General features: G+C 41.0%; 1 protein-coding gene across 7 annotated transcripts in view; it reads right to left on the reverse strand.

The window, feature by feature from the left end:
* The window catches only part of Pde1c (phosphodiesterase 1C), a 454,206-nt gene that overhangs the window by 227,103 nt on the left and 202,161 nt on the right, over positions 1-24,942 (reverse strand). The window contains exons 1-3 of one of the 7 annotated variants that reach the window (XM_031382005.1): positions 24,594-24,712; positions 23,987-24,305; positions 7,782-7,808 (exon numbers count right to left, since the gene is read on the reverse strand). The exons of 3 other annotated variants lie outside the window; for them this stretch is intronic. In XM_031382005.1, the coding sequence (XP_031237865.1) occupies positions 7,782-7,808; positions 23,987-24,087 (128 nt within the window). In that variant the 5' untranslated portion in view covers positions 24,088-24,305; positions 24,594-24,712. Of the gene's footprint in view, positions 1-7,781; positions 7,809-23,986; positions 24,713-24,942 lie in introns of those variants that run through there. 3 more of the 7 variants (XM_031382004.1, XM_031382008.1, XM_031382009.1) reach the window with 3 other exon arrangements.

The raw sequence follows: 24,942 nt of genomic DNA on the forward strand, positions 1-24,942 counted from the left end.
CCCTCTCTCTCTCTCTCTCTCTCTCTCTCTCTCTCTCTTCTTTCTCTCCCTGTCTAGTTCTCATCTCCTGCTGACCAGCTTCTCTGCGTCCACCCAACACAAACTACTACAGATGATTTAGTGGGGCCAAGGAGTGAGTGGTTGCCTGTATTTCAGAACTATGACCAAAGCCATCTATGTAGACCCTCTCTCATATTGTCTCGCTCAAAATTACAAACAATGTCAGTATTTTTCCTATGCTAAGTGTCTCTGATAGTTTCCTCTACATGTGAAATATCATATGCACCCCTGATCTGCACTCTAACCAGCCCACTTCCAGCTTTCTCTGATCTACTTTGACCTATCTCTGCTTGCTGTAAAATCACCCCAACTCCATTGGCAATCTTTGAATGTAAAGCAGACACGCTGTCATGGATAATACACCAGCTCATACTACTTTGAGAATTTATTCATCATCCTTAATATAGGAAAATATCTTAAAGGGTTTTACCTCTCAGAAGATCCTCTGGGCCCTGGGGTCTCCATTACTTTTAGGCTCTCAATATCACTATCACAAAACAGGCCACAGAATACAAATTAACTATGCATGTGTGTAGAAACATGTGCCTTAATAAGTCCTATGTCACCTCTGTTACCTCTCCAAAAAAAAAATTCTTTTCACTGACAGTTTTATTTGCTAAGAGAGAGGTGGGGACAAATGTCCACCAATCTCTTTTAAGATAGCAAAAGAACTTCTGTACTTACTGCAGGGTCATTGTATACCTGGGGCAGGATGTGAGAAGCAGAGTTGAGATGTACCTGTTAACACTAGGATACGACTGCTTAGCAGGTAGCCTTCCCAAAGACTACACAACACTCCTTCCCACCCCTCAAATCTAATCCTCTATTATTAGCGGTGGTAGAAGAAGTGGATCCATGAAGGTAGAAATGGGCAGACTTGCCTGGATGTAACCATTTACTGAACTCACCAAACATGATTACTAAGCTTTGCTGAAGAACAAGAGAAGAAAAATACAAGTCAATGGCCCCACTTCAGGCAGCTGCCTCCCTAGTCACTTCAGTATCTATACAGATGTCAGTGTACCAGACATTCTTGTGTCCAGAGTATTTTTGAGGCATTTTCTTCCTTGAGTAAAGAGCTAAAGAATCAGGGGAATATATATTTGAAAAGTAACTGAAGCCGGGCGGTGGTGGCGCACGCCTTTAATCCCAGCACTTGGGAGGCAGAGGCAGGCGAATTTCTGAGTTCGAGGCCAGCCTGGTTTACAAAGTGAGTTCCAGAAAAGCCAGGGCCACACAGAGAAACCCTGTCTCGAAAACACCAAACAAAAAAGAAAAGAAAAGAAAAGAAAAGAAAAGTAACTGAAATGGGAACAAACTAGAAAGCATTCTGAACTGTCCTGCTAGATTTCACTGTGCCCATACTCAGAGCTCCATTCACAGTAAGTGGCACTGTTGTTTCTGATCTAGTAAGAAAGGTGTATGACATCACAAGTCCCCTTATTGTTCCAATGTCCTTCAATCCCTAGTCCCCCATATTTTAATATAGTTATTGTGCTTACCTGTGTCTCACCAACAAAGCATGCATACCTGTTTACAAAGGCATTTTTACTTCTCATGTTATTTCTAATTTTTAGTAAGGTAACAGAAATATCATTCTTAAACTGGAAGATTTTTATAAAGCATTATATATGTAACAATCCATGTCATGTGTTAGTCAAAAATTTCAAGTTAGTACCTCATTCATCGTTCTGATTTATAAGTCAGATATAGCCAGAAGCAGAACTTCTATCTAAACTATGTAAATAGAGCTAGAATTAAGACAATGAAAATTATTATGCTAAATGTTACAGGCTTTCTAGTAATGCTAAAAACTCTGAATCTAACACATCATGACCAAACTCTGAACTGTCACCATTCGGACAATAAAGATTGGCCATGTAGCTGCTGAAGTAACTCGCGTTTTAGTCCAGGCTTCTCCTCTTAACATTCTGACCAATCACTGCTTAGATAATAACCCATAACATTAAAAAAAGAAAAGGGTGTGTGCTCTGTGTGTGCATGTGCCTGTATGCATATGCATGCATAAATGTTTGTTGGAAGAATTTTTGATATAGAAATCTTTACTGGGATCCTTGTTTGTTATAGGCTTGTTGTTTAGGATGGTGACATCTCTTAAGTTAATGTTTGTGGTTTGGATGAATCTAGAAATTCGTCCACTTTTTTTTAGTTTTCTAGCTTAACAGAATATAGGTTTTTAAAGTATACTCTTATAATGTTGTGCGTTTCTTTAGTATGTAATAAAAGCTTCCTTGATCATCAAAAAAAAAAAAGAAAGAAATATTTACTGGAATATGAACCACATCAGACAGCATGAGCATCTAAAAATGTTCCTGTTGAAAACTTCTGGAAAATTTAAATTTCATTAATAATTTTTATCTAAATGTATATATATATATATATATATATATATATATATATATCAGTAAAATCAGACATGGATCAGGCAGTGGTGGCCCACGCCTTTAATCCCAGCACTTGGGAGGCAGAGGCAGGCAGATTTCTGAGTTCGAGGCCAGCCTGGTCTACAGAGTGAGTTCCAGGACAGCCAGGGCTACACAGAAAAACCCTGTCTCGAAAACAAACAAACAAACAAACGTGGACTCATCTTGCTATATCATCTAGGATAGAAATCCCGTTTGTCAAGAGCAGCCTAGAAGGACTACATGATTTCTAGATCTCTGTGATTATCTATACAATCAGGCATGCTTCCTCAAAAATGCTGACTTCTCAGCCTGAGGACTTGAGGCTGATTTTGTATTGAGAACAACCTGGTAAGAAGTTTTCCTGGAAACAGGTGTTCTCTATGCTCCTCTCCAGCTGGACCTCTTGGGCAAGTCTCATTCCGACAGTGAAACAGGGTTCCCCTTAATGGTGGTGCGTTAAAATTCAGTCCAGTGAGGCTTTCTGGGCAGAAAGATGCTTGTCTCGGACCTATGGTACCCTTGTAAGCCTTCTACTGGGCTCTGGTCTTGAAGAAACAAGCAGCTTTCCACTGATACTAACAATGAACATGAAACATTCCCTTGAACCAAGCTCTGCCTTACACTTTAGAAATTACTTCAAGAATAACTCCCTCTGTTGATCTGGAATAGGGTGATAATTATTTGAAAGCAGGTGTGTGGCTTTGCTTTTACATTGCTTTGAGCAGTAAATATAAGTCTACATGAAATGAAATAGCAAGAAAATTCTAAATAAAAATTATTTATGGATGCTTGGTTATATTTTCCTTGATGTCCAAATCAAACCTACACAAGAGAAAACTTATAAATCATGTATACCATTTAATTTTCTGACACTAAACCATGAGTTTTATTTGACTGAAAATGCAGTGAGGGGACAGGGCTGGCAAGAGCTCAATGTATAAAGGTGACTGATAACCCAAGGTTATTCTCCAGGATACACATAATGGAAGAAGAAGATCGGCCCTTTCTAATTGCCCTCTGACCTCCACATGAGGATGACACGTGCATCCTCACAAATATATATATACAAATAAATAAATGAAAAAGATTTACAGTAAACAAATAACTTCATTTAGAATTCAAAACCCACTGTCACCCGCAATCATACAATTATTGCTAACATGAAAAAAGAATTCCCAGCTACTTCCATCCCAAAGGAATCTTGTGACTATGTGTTTGGCACACACATAGTCCATCAGAATAATGCCTAAGTAGTAGGACAATAGACTTAAATTGCCTCATATTCAGCTAACAAAGGTGATCCAGAGCTTCTAGAAAAGTCTCAAGCAAAGTCATTCTGGAAAAGGGGGGAGGTCAGCTTTTCTGAAGGGGTTCGAGAAGGCTGCGAATTATTAAGCATCTAGGTGCGCTGGTAGGCTGAACAGTAAAACACAGCAGAAGTGACTCTGTGCCAGGTCACAACTGAGACACAAGAAGCTTCCACTGTGGCCACTTGGGCCACTCAGCTCCAGAAGTCACACAAGAAGTGTAATTGCCCTGAGACTATCACACAGTAGGAAAACGTGGAAACATCTGGAGAATGAAATCTGTGTGAGGAGATGAGAGGGATGCTGGGAAGGCAGGCACAGAGAAAAGGAGCATGGGAGCTATGGCCATGAATGATGAAGCCCTCCTGTACAGCAACCCCAGCTGACACCAGTTAGGTCACAGTCAAACCATCCGGACAGTTCCCATCCTGCATTTCCTAACCATAAAATCATGAATGAAATGAAATGGCTATTTTGAGCCACTGTACTGAGAACATTTTAATATTTATAATACAACAGTAGAACATAGGTCTATTTAATATGAAAAATATTTGGAGTAGATGAGTTCAAACTGGTCTTAATTAATAAATTTATAATTTATAATTAATAAAATTGCATTAATCATTGATAAGGCTAGCACAATGCAATCTTTATTCTTGTAATACAATAAAAAATATAAAATCATTCACATCAGATATGCAAAAATGCAGTTTCATAAATAGCCACCGTAATTTAAACATTTCACAGGATTGAACAGCTCTTCATTAAGACTCCACCCACCTGTCTGTCTCCCTTTAAAATACAATGGAGGTGATGCTGAACTGTCTCATATCCCTGACTAATCCATGTAAAAGATGTCAATCACATTTTACTACTGAAGAATATAATACCCTTCAATCCGAATCGGTAGCTCTCCTGCAATTACTACCGTGAACCCAACCAACTTAGACAAGACAGAAGTGTGTAGCTGGCAGTGTGAGCCAACAACATTTCTAATAGGGTGGGAACGTCCAGGAAGCCTTCAAATTGTAGCCAGTTTTCCTCTCAGTAACTCAAACAGTCCAGCTGCATATAAATGTCTTTGGATTGAAGACTTTACTTGGAAACCACAGAGCACACAGATTTCTTTTTTTTTTTTTTTTTTTTTTTTTTTTTTTTTTTTTTTTTTTTTTCTTAGATATTTTCTTTATTTACATGTAAATTTCTCCATTCCCAGTTTCCCCTCCAAAAAACAAAGAAACAAACAAAAACAACCAAAACAAACCCCTGTTGCCTCCCACTTCCCCATGCCTGCCACCCCGCCCTCTCCCATTTTCCGGCCCTGGCATTCCCCTACACTGGGGCACAGAACCTTCACAGGGCTGAGGTCCTCTCCTCCTATTGATGATCAAATTTGCAATCCTCTACTATACACATGCTGCCTGAACAATCAGACTCTTCCATGTGCAGTCTTTGGTTGGTGGTTGAAACCCTGGGAGCTCTGAGGGTGCTACTTAGTTGATATTGTTGTTCGTCCTAAGGGGCTGCAAACCCCTCAGCTCCATTGGTCCTTTCTCTAACTCCTTCACTGGGGACCCTGTACTCAGTTCGATGGATGGCTGTGAGCCTCTACATCTGGAGCACACAGATTTCTACTAGATGATACTGATGTAAAAAGTTGATAATAAATGGCTATCTAAAAATGTTTTGTTAAAACCACTGAAAATTTTTATTTGTACTAATGTTTTTCATCTTGATGTAAATTATACTTGCCATAAATTTATAATACCAAACACAAATGAAAAGCCAACCCTTGTCTTCTAGGCTGAATTGTGGACTTTAAACACTTAGCAAACAAAAGGCCCCCTTGCCTAGTTCTCTGGAATGTACTTTACAAACTCAGCAGCACAGGATTTAGCACTTGTGTTAATTATATCCCTAATGAGTCTCCTTAATGAAGACCACTAAGACAGGAGTAGCTGATGGTATTATTTGTACAAAGTCTTATTTGTAGTGAATGTTAGCACTCTTGTACTGACTTCCATTCCACCATGACACCCCAAGCCTGACTCTTGCAGAATTAACTCACCTTTCCTGGGAAAGGCCTGGGAAGATCGCATGACATCATTTAGTATATAAAATAATTTCTCTTTCTATTTTAATTCCACTCAAATGTAAGTTGCATAGGATACCATGGGGCCCATCTTCCTGGTACTATCAACAGTAATTTGGTGTCAGGGGAAAATCAACTTAAAGGTTCAATCTATAAAAACAGTTAGCAATAAATACTTCTTTATGCAACATTTACTAGGAGCTAACAATATTTTATGCATGTGGCAGATGAAAACAAAATACCAAAAGGTATCATACCCTAGGCATCTATCATCGAATACAGAGAAAAAAAATATAAAGCAGCTATGTGACACACAGATGGGAGAAATCTCAGAGCGTTATCTAATAGTGGGGTCAAGTTTGAGTCAGAGAAGAAGGACTAGGATAAGCTAAAGGAAGGTGTCTACAAGTGCATCTAGCACAACCATGGGCAGTACACGCACCATCTATCCACCCTCCTCGTTGTCGTCCTGAGTAACTTTGACGTTAATCCATTTCACCCTGCATCACACCAGAAAAGCTCCCTGACACACATGTGGTCTATACCTATAGATAAGCCTCAGGTAGATACCTGCAGGAGAAGATCACCAAAGCTACTCCCAAGAAACCATCCTCTCCCCCACAGGCAGCTACTGTCATGTTTAGAATTACAAGCAGAAGGCCATAGAGAATGAAAGTTTATAGAGTTAGGGAGAATGTCAAAAGTGGCAAGATGTGCTGTTGGAGAAGTTAAAGAGGTTGTAGAAGGCTGTGTGCACCCTCATTGTCTAACATGGTTATGAAAATGAAACGCTAAAAAATATGCTGAATGAAAAATCAGGCATGGTAGCCCATGTCTTTAATCCCAGCACTCAGAAATGTCCACTGCAGAGTGAATTCCAGCTTAGGATACAGAGACCTTGTTTCAAACAAACAAACAAAAAAAAAAATGAATGAAGTATTACGCATATAAAGTAAAGCATACACTAATTTTCTTGACTATAGTAATTATTTTACCATTTTTATATCAAAATATCACATTAAAAACATTAAATACACATCAGAGAAAGCATGAATTAATGGACCAATTCAAACACAGCGCACATAACATTTCTTAAGTTCACTTATTATTCCATCACTCAGAGGTTCCACCCACTTTCCCTGCATGGATCACTCATGTACGTGCACAAATAACCATGCTCTAGGAAGCACCTTCTGCTGAAGGAGCACTGTAATGGGAGATGCCATCACATATGCCTATGAGAGCTGGGATTCCCTCAAATACTGGGAAGTTACACTGGAACTGCAAACGCAAAGGATTGTATGTATCCTGGTGTTGTATCCACATGGGGCAAAGCCAGTGTGTACCAAATAGCTTCTTCATCAAATTGCCTGCAAAGCACAGCCCAGGGCCAGGCCAGGCCCTGTGTAAGTAGGTACTTATAGAACATGACAGATTTGTTTTCAAGTCACCCTTCCCACAGTCAAATCAAAAGGCTGCCCTTGCTCCAACACTTCAACAACTCTCTTTCTGTGCAGCTTTTCCTCAGGGGAATGAGAATTCCAGATCCCTTTAAAGTGTCTGTGTTCCTCACCCAGGAAGCATCACTTCTCAGCTCCCCTCTCAGCCTTGTCCCTTCTTGTTTAAAGTTTTGGAAAAATCATTGGATAACACAGCAGTGAATCCCCAGGATCTATCTCATGAGCTATCTACCTACTGAGATGCGCTGTACAACACACAATCAATTTCAACGTATAGCAGCAGCAACAATTGAGAGATAAATCAGGCAACCACTGAGAACTCAAGGACTGTTTATTATAATTCCAGTGTACCACAAGCCAACCCTGGGAAGAGCTGAATCACAACTTAGTCAACCACAGCCCAAAAGGTTCCTCTCTCCCAGAAAGATGTGCTTACCTCTGGGACGTTTTCTTATATTTCCTCCTGTAGGAAAAGAAGCATAAACACATGTCAGACAGATCCTTTGGCAGACAGTGGAGAAAGGGATTACTTTAGCAGGGACAGGAATGTGTGTCAACAATTCTAGGGTTTCCTTCTGTGTTGTGGTTTCACAGTTCAGCTGCTAGTCTATGACTGTTGTCATATTTTGGACAGGCAGAAACACACGTAGCCTTCACAGTGAAAAGCAGCTTTCCAGGAGTTCAAGGGTAATGCTGCCATGTGCTTCTCTTCTTCCCTTTGAAGGCAGTGTGAGATCCTGACCAAGGGCAAGCTTAAGATAACAAGATCCAGGCTCAAGCCTTAGCCTTTACATTTACAAGATCCGTAGGGTTGGAACACAGTGCGTAGAGGCTTACAAAAGGTCTTTTGTGTTGTCCACTTAGTGGTCAATGGTTATTAGTTATTTGTGTTTTTATAATTGTTATTACCCCCATCATCATTAAGCAGCAAGAATACTCAAGTAGGATACATGTCTGTGTGTGTGTGTGTGTGTGTGTGTGTGTATACAGGTATGCATGCTGGAAATCACACATAACCTCAAGCAGAATAAGCATATGTGGACTACTGAAGCTCACCCTAAGACTAGGAGCCTTATATGGTCCTTCTTTAAATGTAAATATGTTACACAGCTAAACCATGAGATCAGAAATATATTTTCAAAGAAGGATGAAATGAGAAATGATATAGTGAGAAAGCCTAGGAGCAAGTGATAGAAGCGGTGTCTATGCATACTAAAAGTTTGGTTAAGGGCTTTCCTAGGAAGCAGAAGAGGCCAAGCTATCTCTGCTACTTTCTTGTCAGTTAGCCTTGAACAAATCTCATGTGCTTTGGGATTCTTGATCCATCAAATACACCTACCTGTCTTGTATATTTTACCAAATTATAGATGAAAATGGCCTTAAAAAATATGCTGGCCCAATATTCTACTGCTATTCATGATTATATCAGTTTTGTATCAGTTCCCGAGAACCTCAACAGAGCGAGCAGATTGTTGAGTCCAGAAAACTAAAAGAAAAGAAAACCTAGGAAAGAAAAATCGGTCTCCTCAAGGCATCTCGAAGCTTTCCTTTCTTGTCTCATCTATTTTGGCACTTTCCCAAATTAAGGCAAATCTCACACAAATAATGCTATGGTGTTTGAAAGTCAGCATTTAAAGCTTAAGAAACCATTTAAGTCCACGGAGAAACTACGGAAAGGCTAAAAAGTCACGCTAAGGCAAATAATAATAATAAAATGGGCACTCTTAGTCTTTGCTTAGAATCCCAACTAATTCTTCAGGGACTAACATCAGCAGAGGGGTCTCGAGAGATCTGAGTAAGGGAGCCTGTGCTGCTGGCTTTCACGGAACCTTGTGTTTTTGGAGTTGCACAAAAGCACTGTTGGGAGGGCTGAGAGAACCAATGGGAAGTGGAAAGCAGAGCTTTGCCTTCAGCACCTACTCATAACAACCACTTATGCCTTATGTCTCTTATGCTAACTTATGTTTCCCATACCTTTTTGGAGAGAATTTACTCTAGAAGGAAAATAAGGCATGCATCTAAAGTGGTATTTTATAATAGTGATTATAAGACATAGTTTAAAGGGTTTAACTCTAACTTAATAACCTTACTGGCAAGGAGGCCTTGAATTCAGCTCTGTTGTAAATCACATTTTAATGTTCATGTAAATGAAAAGGACAAAGACATTTCAACTGGAAATCAGATATTTAATTCACCAGGGACAGGCTCTTGCTATGTACTGAGTATTGCAAGTATTTGGTTTCCTCTGCCACTGCTTTTGAGCTTGTGAGATTAGAAACCTTGTCCCATGGACCTCTGCATCTATCCAGAAGGTTTGTACATCAACTGACAGAGAGTCAGCAGATTACAAATATCCACTGGGCAAGCAAAGGGAGTCTTTGCAGCTGTCATCCACACATGTCCAAATATGGCTTCTGCATTTGTTAGACCTAAGGAAGGGAAGACTCCCTGCTGTCCCATTCCTGACACCCCTCAATTCCAGAGAATTGGTTTTAGCAGTAAGGTTTTCCTTTCTTGTTTCATCGGTTTAGACACTTTCCCAAATCAAGGTGAACCCATACAGATAATGTCATGGTGTTTGAAAGTAAGCATTTAAAGCACAAGAAAACTCTCAAGTTCATGGAAAACACTCCAGGTCCAATACTCAGGTATTGACAGCACAACAGGTACCCAGACACTGAGTCCTGCACATCCTTCAGGTCTCAGTTGATGTATCACCTCCTCATAGGGCCTCCCAAGCTTGAAACGCCTTCATCTGTGCTTCAAGGTGCTCCTAATATAGTTCCTTAAGACTCCAACTGGTCCTGATGTATTATACTGATGGTAAGAATCTGTTCACTGTCTGCCAGCATCCTTCCCTTGCCTAACATGGCAGCTGTCCACAATGTTTTAGTAAAATGAATATACTTAGCAAGAATAAAAATATCTTAATTTTACTCCTTCCATTTAGTGAGGATTTACTAGGAAAGTAAGGACAGCTATTGTAGTCCTAGTTTCCTACATGAAGGAGAAAAGTAAAAAGGGGTCTGGGGAGCTAGCTCACCATTGGTGACTCCCATTTCTCTGGTCCATTCCTGGAACTGCAAATAACTTATTCAGATAAGCTACAAACCCTACAGAGGTTGAATCTATGCCATACTTCATTGAAGTGAGGCTCAAAAAAAAAAAAAAAAGATAATAAGCAACTAGTTAAGTAATTAAATTACTAAACATCCAGGTTAAATAACTAGTTCTAAGGATACAGAGGCTTAAAGAGGCTGATACAGAAAATAAAATCCTTAAACTCTCAAGGAGTATTGAGAAGAATTATGCAAAGCAGTGAAAAGATTCCAGCAGGAAGTCTAGATGCTAGCAGAAAACAAGCCCAAAGGCAGTAAAACACTCCATTCAAATGCAGGAAATGAGCTGGAAAAGAAACCCAGGTTATTCCTGGCCTTTTGTGTCTGAAGAACTTTAGCAGAATTCATCCCTGACTCACTGCCTGTAAGAACGTTATTGTTTTGGTTTACTGAGTTTACTTTAAACACATGAGTTATGGAAAGTTGAAACAACACAGCAGAATCTTACAATACATGTAGCTAGACTGATGGAGAAGGGAGCCTGGGCAGAAGCCCCTTGCTCTAGTATCTAGCTAAACTTACAACCGTGTGGGAGATACAGAGCCCAAGCGGCAGCAGCCCATCTTTATGAGTCTAGGCTGGGAAAGAACTCAACTTTACAAAAGTCACAAGATAAAATCGCCCTCTGGAATAGGCTCCACTCTTCACACCTCCCAACACACACAAACACACACATACACACACTTGCACCCATGCACACACACATGTACACATTTGGCAGAGACATACATACATGAATGCCTGCACTCAAGCTAGCTTTATTTGTTTGCATGTTGTCTTTTGTTAAAGGGTATTAAAGGTAATGCTTATGACCACTTCTCTATGCTCAAATCCATTCTTGAGCTCAATGTGTTCAATAGCTTATACCATTTCCAAACTACTAGTTTCTTTCACCTCTGAAAACTCTAAGTAATATTAATAATATTTATTTTGCTATGTGGCAGAAAGTTCAGTGTAACAAGTCCCACTAAGCAGGTGGCATAGAGCCGTGCATCCAGTAAATGCTCAAAAGGTCAGCTGCTATACAGTAGCAGTAACAGAATTATGATGCAACATGATTTCAAATTTTGTTGTAGGGGGGAATGGTTCAGTGATTAAAAAATTCAAGAAAACATTGAAAATTTCTCTTCTAGAATGGAAATAATGAATGCTTAGTTCCCATCTTGGAATAATAGACACATAAAGAAAGCAGGTATTAACCTCAGTCCTCTTAGAACTAAAAGCCTACTTGGCTTTCTTCCATCCTGAAAGAACTAGACAAACTGCACACCAGCTCTGGCAATGTACTAGCTAGTCCAGCAGAGCTGTGCACCTCCCTCTGGTGTCAAATTCAAGCTACTCCTCAGATAGAAAAACAAACAAACAAACAAACCAAACACCCAGCACTAGAAATTTCTGATACTAAAAGATAGCTTTAGCAAGCATTCATATTATCAACAGTTCCCTGGACAATGAACTTAGTTAGCATCTTGCCCACACAGCAACTTTAAGTGCTCTTAGGAAGCTGTCATGTATTGTACAGTTACCATGCACTACAAGAATGTCTGACCAATAAACACTTCTTTGCTTCTCACGCAAACTGAAAGACCACCGATCTCCACTAAGATTCCAGGTTTGCTAAGTCATATTCCAATGAAACTGTGGTGTGTATTATCAAATGGTGTGTGTAGGTGTGCTGTATATAAGTGCCAGTGTGCAAAACAGCAGAAGTGAGCCCCAAAAACTTTGTCTTGAAGGCATCAGTCCATCTGCATGCAGCAGAATGGACGCAGTGGATCCTGAGACCAGAGCATCATCAAAGAACAAAGCACTGATCTCAATCTTTCAGCAGGCTCCCAGGAGCTCTTCATGGCTATGTCATAGAGCAAGGTCTTCTAGACCCTGGGCTTCATTTTCCCTCACCTGGCCACAGTCAAGGAAGTATGTGATCAAACTGAGCAAGCCTAATGTGTTCTTCTGGTCACAGTAAGAATGGACCTTCCCAGGAGCCCAGTAGAGACAAACATCCAAACAGCAAGAAACAAGAGCTGTGAAAAGGGGCCAAGGAGCTCTCAAATGACTTTGTTTGCTTGCATCATGATGGCTGGGAGTTCCACAGCCATAGGCATGGCTTTAGTCAAAACTAAGTATCAAGTATGCCAAAGTCAGGCATACGATTCAAGAGTGTTTGATTAGTCACTGATAATAAATTACGGGATACCTGGTAATGCTTTTCACTCTTCTAGAGTGTGTATCTGAGTAGAAGCTAGATGGGCACCTCGATAATGAGGTTTATAATAAGCTTAATATTCCAACAAGCTGAGTTTGGAAAGCTGAAATGTCCAGGTTTCCACTTTAAGTTGACAGCAAAGCACCACCCATTTGGGTACAGTAATGTTAGGGCATGAGAAATTGAATACATAGCCACACATCGGGGCCTCCTGGGAGAGTGACTCCTACAGAGGGGATCATGTCTTCATCTTTCCCTATAGAGACCACAGCACTGTGCACAGATAGATACGACAGTCTTACTTCACAACCCTTGGAGAGTCAGACGTGGAGAAAAACAAAGTCCTTTATAACTGATTGCATGTTCTCACAAGGCTGGATCATGTGTGTCACTGTGGGAAAGTGAACCGAGACAGAATGCTCCAAATGGCTGTGAAATGACCCAGGACCAGACTGGCCATCTAATCCTCTGGTTTTGTTTTGCACTGGAATGCCTTGTCCAGACTGAAACAAAATGGATATGGCCAGACATTTCTACTGATTTCTTAAGACCATTTGTATGAACACACACTGTGGTTCTGATAATGGAGAACCTTTGTGTATTTTTCTCTTTCCTTTCAACGATTCATTTTTATAATGCATTCATTAAAACCTGGGTTTTTAACAACTGCATATACTGATTATCTTCTGGCCTTTCCACATTTTGAAAAGCAAGATGCCAGCGAAAACACATGAGAATTACGATTCTCACATTTCCACTAAGTACCCAGAGGTGAGAGGGAAGACAGCAAAGAGAATTTCTTCTTTTACTGGTACAAATGTCCCTTTTTAATTCTTAATGCCTTTATTTATATATCCATATGTGGAGGAGCAATACACATGTAAACAATTCTGTTCCTGGGGGTCCAACATCCTCTTCTGGCCTCTATACGAGGCATGGCATACATGAGGTGTGTACATGAGGTTCCTCACCAGAGAAAACCTGGTAAAAATCAGATCTTTTCTCCTACCACATAGGTCTCAGAGATCAAACTCCAGTCATCACACTTGGCAGTTAGCACCTTTTCCTCCTGAGCCATTTCTCCAGTCCCTACTCAAATATTTATTAGTTGATGAGCTACAAACGAAATTGTATGTGGCCAAAGATCCAAGCCAGAAAAAAAATAATAAATAGTGAAATGATATAGATTCACTTTAACCCAATTGAAGAGTCTTGGTCTTTGTTATTAATTTCTAAGAGATATTTTCTGGTGATTCTTTTTTAGAAGAAAAAATGTTCTTAGAACTCATGCCCTCTATCTTAGCTCAATTATAAAAAAGAAAAAGATGCTCTATTCAGGACAGATCGCTCTCATTTGTGTGTGTGTGTGTGTGTGTGTGTGTGTGTGCGTGCATGCGTGTATTTCTAACATGATTAGTCAAATGAGAAGAAATTCAAGTGAAGGAAGCCTTTGCCTTTGTGGTTTGAGGTTGGGATCCTTGAAGAGATGAATAGAAGGCTTATCTTAAATGGAACTGTAAATAATAAAATCCATCCATTCCTATTGTTGCTGGGAGCAGGTGCTCTGGCTAGTACTGGCCATGTAATAGATAACAAATAACCTTTAAGTAGAAACTAATTTATTTCAAATTACACAGCCACCAAACAAGCCTATGTGTGACAACCAATTTACACAGTGACTCCACTATAGCCCTATTGCATCTCCTACTCCTCACATAAGCTGAATTCATTACTATTTACCCACCAACAGACCCTCATCTGTCTGCAGACAGCTGGCCAGACATAGAAATCCAACTCTACTATTCATGCCTGCTTCTCTCCTAATCATGGGTCAAAAACTCTAGCTCTTGGATTATGAGGAGTCTCCAGACGAGACCTCCCCTCATGCAGAGCTGAGATCTTCCCTTGTTTGGGAGCAAGCTAAAAAAAAAAAAAAAATCAGACCGTAGGGGAATGCCAGGGCCAGAAAGTGGGAGAGGGTGGCGTGGCAGGCATGGGGAAGTGGGAGGCAACAGGGGTTTGTTTTGGTTGTTTTTGTTTGTTTCTTTGTTTTTTGGAGGGGAAACTGGGAATGGAGAAATTTACATGTAAATAAAGAAAATAAAAAAATAAATTTAAAAAAATATCCCATTGATTAAATCAAAACAAGGAGCTAATGAGTGGTACCACAGATGAGAATGGAAGGGATTTTCACTGAAGAAATCAAAAGTAAATGTAACTCTTGTAAAAATCTGGTCGTATGCTTTTCATAAATGATGCATATCTTTATCATATATTTACAACCTCTTGCTGTGTCATATGTGGGGCAGAGTTATGAGGAAGGAAATAGAGATATTTCTGTGACCTCTTCTCTGAAAGCTTGGCTCCTAATTAAAATAACCATCAGTGGGAAAGACTGAAAAATCTGTTTAACATCTCTCAAGGCACAGATAAAGTGGAGGCCAGTGCAAAGGATTAAGACAAGTCTCGGTCTTCACTGATGCACCATTATGAGGGAGAAGGTCGTTTTACTGAATCCTCAGGGGCTTGTGCTTCCAACTTCCACTTCATTTTTCCCTCAAGTAGATTTTGTCACAATAAAGGCTATATATATATATTCTGACTTTAGTCACAGACTAATTTCCCTGGGACTTTCTTGCCCACCCACTGGTACACCTGTCTCCCCACCCTTCTTCACAGTCTTTATTAAAACCTGCTCTTAGCTCATATCCACTTCTAAGTGAATTCCAGTCAATCCCATAGCTTCTTGGAAGCAGAGGGCCTTCCAACTTCCTCTAAGATATGTGCATCTCTCTGGACACAATTCTCTAAGTTTCAGTTTTTAAAATGGCAGGATGAAGAGACTGTCTAAAACATGGGGAACTAGCAGATGGAATCCTTGAACCCATCCTAGGTCTTCTATTAAGTGAAATCAGGAAAGCCCTGGGACCAGGCATCTTTGGTTCTGACTTCACTGAAACCATGCCAAGTGGTAGTTTGCCAGTTCTGTTACTTTTAGAAATGGCTCATTTCATACAGTGGTTTAACAGATGGGTTGATAGGACTAAACAATTTATTATTATGATAATTAATATCTGATAAGTGCTTCTTGCATTTCAAATTGAGTATACAAGTAATGAAGGTGTACCTAATCCCTTATTGTTACCAGTCAGAGTCTATAAACAACAATCATTCAGGACCATATATACATTACTAAATAAAGGCGGTTTCATTGAGCTTAAGCAAAGGCATTATAGAAGCCTTCAGAGTCATCCTGTGACAGAGTCAGAGATGGAATGAGATGCATGACATCATCCAGACCTTTAGAGACAGATGTAGGGGTATTGCTCATAGATCAATGCTCACGTAAAAGTGCTGAGTTACTGAACTATAATTCAAGATGAATCCATATTTGGTGTGGGAAGCTGGTCAGATTCAAATGTGCAATCAGTCAGGCAAAAAGTCATCATTTCTGAGAATACCAAGTACACAGACAGTTGAGAATGGAGGCTTGGACTGATAATTACAAGCTACCTACATTACCAGCATCCACTCAAAAAATACATATTAAGCTGCTCTATAAACTAGAAAGCATGACAGAATGATTTGTAGAAACTCACAGTCAACTTTTGGTTGTTTCTTCATATAAACAAACAAAAACAGCAACAAAAAGGAGTCAGAAAAGTAGAGAACAAAGGTGTTGGGGTATTAATCTGAATTTGAACCCCTCTAGGATACATCTGGAAGTAGTAGATTTCAAAGATTAATCTTTTGTAGCAATATTGGCTAGGCATGTCTTCAGAACGTAGAAAGTGTTCTGGTTATTTAAGAGTTTGGGTTGTTTGGAATATGGATAAATTAGATTACCCATAGTCCAGTGGGCTTATAAACTACTAGGTTTTTCACAGTGTTCTGGGCTCTGAGTTTCAGGTCTCCCTTGCTTGGGTCTTGTCCTGTACTGCCCAGAAGGTCCCTAATAAGAGTCTCAATTTTTCTCTTCCTAGGGAAATGTACCCCTCTGCCTTTAAAATACTAGAAAGAACCCTGCCTTCCTCCAGGATTCTGTCTCCATTCCAAAGCTATGTTTGAATGGGCATTACCCCAAGTAGTCAATACAAGAATTTCAAACAAGGCTATGTGCCGGGGTTATTGCCTGAGTTTTCACACCATTTTGAACAGGAAAAGGCCAGTGAGAAATTATATACAATCCCTGACTTGCTGTCTTCTATGTTAGACTAGCTAACACTGATTTTCAGTGTATGCTCTCTTGTGACATCTATAGGAATATTCATCAAGCATCATTCAGGCACACAAAGTTTTTCTTCTCACTTTGTTGGGTTGTGCACTATATAATCAATCTAGCTCTTTCTTTTAATTTGCAAACACACTTATCAGTTCTTCATGATCCCACTAGAGTTCCCGAAGTGATGTCCTTGAATTGCCTCATACTCAGTGTATCCAAAAGTGACCTCATCACGTGGCTTTCCCATTCAACCTGTTCCTACCCACCACTAAGCCTGCGAACTTGAGCAGGTTCTCAGAGATTCTTTACTTTAAAACACCTGTGGATCAAGATTTAAAACTTGGCCTTGTTCTTACCCCCAGATCCAAGTCTTGTGGGGCAGAAGGCCCCCAAAGTCCTCAGATCTATTTGTACAGATAAGAGGTTCCTATGCTAATGTTGAGGATGATACTGAATCTGGCCCTACTGGAGTGTGGTTTATCCCAGTCTTCCAGGGCTCCATGCTGTAGTGCCTTGTCTCTTATTTCCTTTTCTCAGAAGTGTCAGTTTCTGAGAAAACTGGGCTTGATATCCTTCACACACCCTTCCCTGACACTTTTATTCAATTAATGTATACTTCTTTGTATCTCAGATTGAATTTCAGCTCCTCATAGATGTCTTCTCTGAGTCTTGGGCCTGGTTTGGGTCATCTTAACTATTTTCATAGCATCTTTCCTCTCTTTGCGAGACTCATCAGTGTAAATGGCTACTTCAGGAAATCTTGCTAACGCTTCTCTCTGCCTTTACACTTGGCACCCACTCAGGGAAGAAAGCCTTTGTCTCATTTCCTAGTAGGTCAGTGTTACCAGGCACACAGTCAGGCATACAGCCACACACACAGTGATGAGGAAATGTTTTCTAAGGGAACAAGAGACCACTGAGTTCTCTGCAGATAGATGAATGAAATCCATTATCTACGACTTTCAGCTTTATGTCTTGATTGAATTACTCTCAAGCTTTGTCATAATTTTACTATGTAGAAAAACTTCACACTGAGCTCATTAAGGTTCATTAGTGTTGTTTAATAACAGCTGTCAAGAAGACTTAAATAAAGAACGCTCTCCAATAAAAGCCTGAAGCATGTTAATTCCTTACATAGATTTACTATTCTTTCTCTACAAGTAGTGTTCCGTTTCCTGCAGAATTCACCTTTCATTACTAATGTCAAATGCTAGTGGCCTCCTTCAAAGTTATCACAGACTATTTTACATGCCTCAGGTTAATTAATTATCTATTTTAGTCAGTTCTCAAAAGGCCATGATGGAGGTCTTAGATGCCTTCTCCTTTCATATAGAGAAGGGAAACATTTTTTTCTACACACACACACAATCACAAAATATTAAGATAGCAAACTAAAGCTAGAATATAGAAACCTTCTCTACTTAGGGCTGCTTCCCAATTGAAAGAGTCATGTGCAAGTCTTGGTCAAAATACTATGTGCACAGCTGCCAAATATTGGGCTATAATTAGCTAATAAGTCAGCACAAACAACTTATGATAAGAAGCAATGGTGTACTATTAAATAGCATTAGTGAATATTCAAGTGAAGAAAATGCACTCTAAATGTGAGGCTCTAGCTTCATACTTGATACCCACCACTTTCTCCTCTGATATACAGAAGACTTCTTTTCCAAGCTCTCTATTAGCAGGAGAAGAGCTGTTCTGAACCTGGCTTTAGTAACAATAGCATTTACTTTCCATATAGCTATTGCCTTCTCTTTTGGTGGTGTTGTTTTCAACATTTTGCATAGATAAGAACTTTCTGGGATTTAGACAAGGTACCTCAAACCTACAATGCCAACACTTTAAAAGCTGAAACAGACGGATCAGGAGTTCAAAGCCAGTTTCAGCTACATATCAAGTTCCAGACCAGCCTAGGCTATTTAGAACCTTTAATTTTTAAATCCTTTCTGGTCATCCTCACCAGACACTTAAGTTTTGTGAGGGCAAGGCTTTCCTTCTGATATCCTCATGTCACCTTCATAAACTGGTGCAGAGGACACACCCAGTAAAAAAAAAAATGTGCTGATCAGGTAGATACCTGACATTTTCAGTTAAGTAGGATACTTGGGAGACCCATTCATGCACTGAAACCATGGACTGTAAACAACAAATTTTTAAATAATTCTAGAATGGTTTCTCTGATGTCAGTTGGGTCAGGGTTCTCTTTCCTGGGTCATTTTCTTGAGTTATTTTGACCCAGAGTCAAGACTCTCAGGACCACAGCCCTAAGCCACAGTTCCCTCACTATGTTCCCTGTTGTGGTCACCAATAGCTACTGGGACATTTCAGAGGCTACCAGGTCAACATATTGACTCTCAGAGTAAGCATTCTTATCTAAGTGTACTTCAAGGCACTGGCACGAAATTCCCTAACATACCCATGCTGGAACAGGCTCATGAGATCATTTCCCTTTCTCTATCTCTGATCTAAATCTAAGTTCTGTCATTTCTCATTGCTAGCATGTATCTCGGTGCAGTCATTGATCCCAGATGCTCTCCTGACATCCAGTCTCATCTTCAAGCTCTGGCCTAATACTACACCCAGAGTAACCAACCTGAAATTCAAATCTCATTGTGTTACTCTGAAGCTTCAAATGCATCAACACTTCCTTATAACAAGAAGGTAAATATATAAACTCCTTTCAAAACAGACAAAAAGGATTTCTCTATATGGTATGAAAGTGGCAAGAGTACAACTTCTGATTAAGTTGTGCAACACGCTCAAATATTCACTTCTTTAAACTATAATTATGTTTAACAGAAATGTAATATTTTAATTCCATGTTGCTCCCTGCTCTGTGCCTTCTTCTCTAGCATTATCTCTCACTCCTCGATATGTCCAATAAGCACTCTGCTCTTGAATTCTCTCTATCCTTCACCATGCCATGAGCCACTAGTGGATGCAACCCACCTTTTAAGGGAAATAATAAGGCTTTTAAGCATCAATACATAGAAGAAGTTAACTGTTCTTTTGTACAGTGACCTAGGAGCTTTCTGTCCGCTTGCTCCATGTTAATGACATCAAGGAGATACAGCACTGACCAGTCATTTGAGAATTATCAATAGAAGATAAGCAAGAAGAATCTCACCAGGCTTCACACTACATCTCTAATATAATTACTTTGCCAAAAGCCCATGGAAACAATTCAAAGCTCAGGGCAATCCTCTTGCAGGTGGAATCGATGGCTTCCTCTTTGCCCCACATTTTGCAAAAAGTTTTCCCCCGAACCATTGTCAAAAGGCTAACATTAATGAAAGGAGTGTTCCTTGTGTTTTTAAAGGCCTCCCCAATCTTAAAGCTCTGGTCTGGCCTCCATGGCAAAGGTCCCTCTCCCTGCATCCCCCTTTAGTTACATTCAGCACTCTAGGTATTGGCGCCAGTCTCTCCATGACCTGTTAAGGTCACATACTCTGAAGGAATCTTATCCACTTTTGCATACCAGAGGATGGCAAGAGGACTGGCAGGTAACAGATACTTAGCAAATGTTCGCTTGGCAGCTTTATGTTACCTAAACACTAATTACACTGTTTAAAATTCAGGTGAGTATACAGAAAATGTGCTTTGGCCAATCTGCAAATGCAAGCACCTAGTTATCTCTGCCCAGGGCTTGTCTCCCCCTTTACCAAGTATCTGTGGGGTATCAGTGAAATTCTTCTTTAGAATTCTTTGGACTTTTTAGACTCTTTTAGAGTTTAGACTTTTTTTTTTTTTTTTTTAGAAAAAGCAGCATCAAAACAACCTAAGCAAAACAGAACCTAACTGTTCTGTGCAGCTGGGTCAGCCAACAGCCTCAGAAAAACAGATATGGCAACAGATCCAGGGATCCCCACCCTACCTTTCCATTCCTGCTTCTCCCTGAAGGTTGGCTTATTGTTTTCTACCGTAAGAAAATTCTTCTCACTAAGATAACAGGAAATGAATCACGGTAGTCACCAGGAAAGCCCAGAAGGGGACAGTTATCAAACTCCCAGGGCCAACACGGAATGTCAGCTAGGAACTCCATGGCCCTGTTCGAGATCCATGCTTATTGAGAGAGACCCACTGACCCTAGGGACATAAGATCCTAGGATTTACAACTCATGCTACAGGAGCCTGACCCTGTGATGGAGTTCAGGAGGCAGAATGGGAAACAATGCCTCTTACTATATAGGAAGACAGTGGAAAGTTGTGTTGGAAAGACAAAAGTTTCCCTAGTCTACCAACACCGGAGCCATTTACCTGCATATATGTGTGTGTGTGTGTGTGTGTGTGTATACATGCACACACATATATATATATTACATATATACTATATGTTATAACTATATAACATATATGTGTTATATATAGTATATATAATATATATACATGTATTGTGTTACTTTAAGTTATGCAAGAAATATAAGGCATTGCAGAACCATAAAATGATGAATGAGAGGTTAAAACATTGCAATTACGACAGCAAGTGCCAAGGAATAAGTGAAATGTGTCCTGTCACACTCAGTTAAAACAAAATACAGCACAGGGACAGCTTCTTGTCTTTGTGTGGCCATTTGGCAACAGAAAAACTCTTGGTCAGAGCCCAAGCCACCGGTCATGACTCACTTGCTCAAACTCAAGCAGCCATGAGGTCTCTCATATCGTCACGGCATGAAGATATCCTACACTTCCCAATGGCAGAGCCTTCATCAACAAGGTAACTTGGAGTGGCTAGTTAAAGTTCCGTATCCACTCCTATGGAGGAAGTGCATGCGCCAACATGAGAGTGTACTAGTAATCCAGAACTCACATAGCTCTCAGAGCAGTCGAACTAAATCTCTCACCACCTGTGTTCTGTCTTGTAAGAGTGTCATGGTAGTAAATTAGTGTGAAAATCCAAGTATGGCCACTGCCTCTTTTTAAAACGTTGAAAAAAGCAGCTTCCTTTCTCTTGCTCACAGTCTGGTGCGTGGGCAAATACACACACAAACACACACACACACACACACACACACACACACACACACACACACACACACACACACACACACACAGCATCCCAGGAATTTCCATGGTGTAGAATGTAAGGTATTATCCTGAGTTGTAGAAATATATATGCTTTTGTTGCCAGAGTGTTAGAACTGCTGCTGTGTTGAAATAAATAAATAGCTACATAAATAAGTAAATAATTATGGTAGGGTGAGTGGTAGTAGAATCAGCACAATGGTAAAAAAAAAAATTACATCACGATAATAAATACTTTTTAAATCGTAAAGTGGAACTAAAGTGTTCAGAGGGTTGCTATTGAGCGAAAGGGTCTCCTCGGGGAAGGTGGGAAGAGGAATTAGAAAAGGCACACTGGGTGAAGAACCAATTGACACATTGGAAGGCACCCCCGAGGTCTGGAAAGACGTGAAAGACTAGAAGATCCAACTGTGGCTATATCACACATCACACTGCAACACTCTGAGGAGCGAAAGCTCTCACATAGAAACTGAGAAAGCTACAAGCCGGTGTGGTGTAAAGCTAAATGCTTCTCATATGAGTTCCCACCTGAGCTATGCTGAGCTAGCCAAAAGCTGTTTCTAGCCTCAGTAGCTTTGTGGATGGCTTTAGCTCATAAAACATGTAGAGAAACAGTTCCGGAGATGTGGCCATGTGTTCCTCTGGCTGGAAAGGCAAGAGCACCAGACTAACTGCTTTTACTGTGCACACACCTCAGCCTCAGGTTTCCTGGACACCACACACGTTCTCTGTGTGGCACAGTATGACAAGCTTATCACTCAGGACACTGAACATGATCTTCCTGTAAACACATCTCTGAAAAGAGCTTCCACATAAGCCACATAAGCTGTCAAAAGAGTCTGCCAGCCAGGGACCAGCTTCCCAAGTAAGTTTACAGTCTCCACTTACATCACCTACACAAGTCAAAAAAGCAAATTCCTTGGCATGGTTTCCTACAAAATCAATGGCAGCGGGCTTGCTTCTATTCTAGGTGGAATGCTTTTTACCACGTATACCCCTGAATAGGGACCCTTTAAAGAAATGAACACAACTTCATCGTCTTCCCTTAGTAATTCCAAATATCCTGCCAGGATGTGATCTCCCCTAAGATGAAGTCAAATCAGTACCTTCTTGATTTGTTTTGTTTTGCTTCTTGAATATGCATGCATGCTTTCAAAAGCATGGATGGCAGACACGTAGCAAGGAGCTATTTTTCTCTCACCATCCTTGTAAGTTCAGAAAATCTGCAAAGGGTTTTTAAAATTACAGCAGATCACTGAAGGTGAATATCTGACACAATAACTACCTCTTTGCTGTGAACAGCATCAATGGGAGCTGTGTGTCAGCTGAGGAGGGCTCACTGGTTATGAATGTTTAATAAAGGAAAATCCACTCTGAAGTCACCTCAGTCCACAGCAACCAAACCAGAAAGAACGAGGTGAAGTGACTCAAGTTCGGAGCTCTCTCTGTATCAGCCCAAGGAGAATTCTAGCCACTGGATTAAGAATAAACACCCTTTGTGCTCTTCCCCGTGTGTATCTGGTAGGCACTTTCTCCAAAACAGCCCACCCTTCTCTAAGCATAATCTGCCACGAAGAGTCCTAAGAAAATATCAGAACCTGGAAGGAGCTAGGGAGTAGGCAGAGAGAATTATCAGCTAAAGTGTCTATCTGAATCTGAACAGTTACTAAGTCATTGGATGATCTACCAACATGTGTGCAAACAGTTTACAAAGAAAATTTCTAATTAAAAGTCCCTCACCAAACTTTTCTCCCTGGGAAAATGGACCGGAATCACCTACTGGCTACTTGTATCATAAGTGTGTACTCCTGAGGGTATGCCCAGCCTCTAAGGAAAGAAAACCAGACTTGGAAAGAGCAAAGCCTCGGGACAGAAAAGTCGCCCTTTCTGTGTTAGAAGGCAGGAGCCTTGACTGTAGTTTACAGAGACAGGTCTGGAACAACTTCGAAGGCTGAGTTCATAGGGCTTGCAGTGAGGGGTAAGAAATGGTGACTGTGGATGTACACTAAAAAGGACGAGAGAGGAAAAGAGGGCAAGGGATTCAGGGAGTAGGGAGGTTTACTTACAGCCCGCGGAGCCGAAGCCAGATTTTCTCGATCTGCTCAGGTTGCAGGTGTTTCAGAGAGTTGCTCTCGAATTCTTCAATTTCCTTGGTTGGAGACTCCATAGCTGCAAGTTCTCACTGGGGGTGAGGTGGAGAGAGTTTGTGTAGTCCCTTCCCAGCCTCCTCTCCTTGCTGGGTCCAGCCCAGTGAGTCTTTCAGTCACTTTGTCACTTCCCCTGCAGCGTCCCCAGAGATGGCTCACAGCCTGCAAGGATCACAGGGGACTCCGGCCCTAGGTGCGCGCTGGAGGCAGCTGCGGAAACCTGCCATGATGCTTACTACTGCCGGGGACAGGGATAAGGACTGGGTGTCGGTCCGGAAGAAAGCACCTCGAGTCTTCTCCTGTTCTTTTCCCCTTTAAACAAAGCCACAGGAGCTACCGGCGGGCCCCCCTCCCCCCCGGAGGATTTGTAGGCAAAAGGAGAACTGGGTGGTAAAGAGAGGGGAGAAAGTGAGGAGCTGGGTGGAGTAGGATGAGTCTGAGCAGCAGAATGAGCCGCGGGGTGCTCAGACCCCTGCCCGGCTCCGCCCTGCGCCCCGCCTGCCCTGCCTTAGTGCCCCTCACTTACCGGCAAGCGCTGCTGACAAGCAAGAACTGACAAGTGAGAAAAGTCTTTTGTCAGCATGGGGCTAGTGACAGGGCTGGCACCCCGGGTGTGGAGGGAGGGGACAACACTGTCAGCAGGACAGGAGCTCCACACCTGCCCCTGTAGGCAGCCCTTAGCCACCCAGCCCTATGCCCTGCAATGATGGCTGCCCGCACTGCATAAAGAACAGGGCTCCCGCGCCCCAAGGAAGGGAAATCTGGAGCTCCCCAGCACAAAGCCCTGGTGTTTTCTTACAAATAGGATTGATTCATATTCTCATTCTCTCATTCTCTCTCTCTCTCTCTCTCTCTCTCTCTCTCTCTCTCTCTCT

Source organism: Mastomys coucha, unplaced genomic scaffold (assembly GCF_008632895.1).
Source record: "Mastomys coucha isolate ucsf_1 unplaced genomic scaffold, UCSF_Mcou_1 pScaffold20, whole genome shotgun sequence".
In the NCBI taxonomy this organism is placed as follows: Eukaryota; Metazoa; Chordata; class Mammalia; order Rodentia; family Muridae; genus Mastomys; species Mastomys coucha.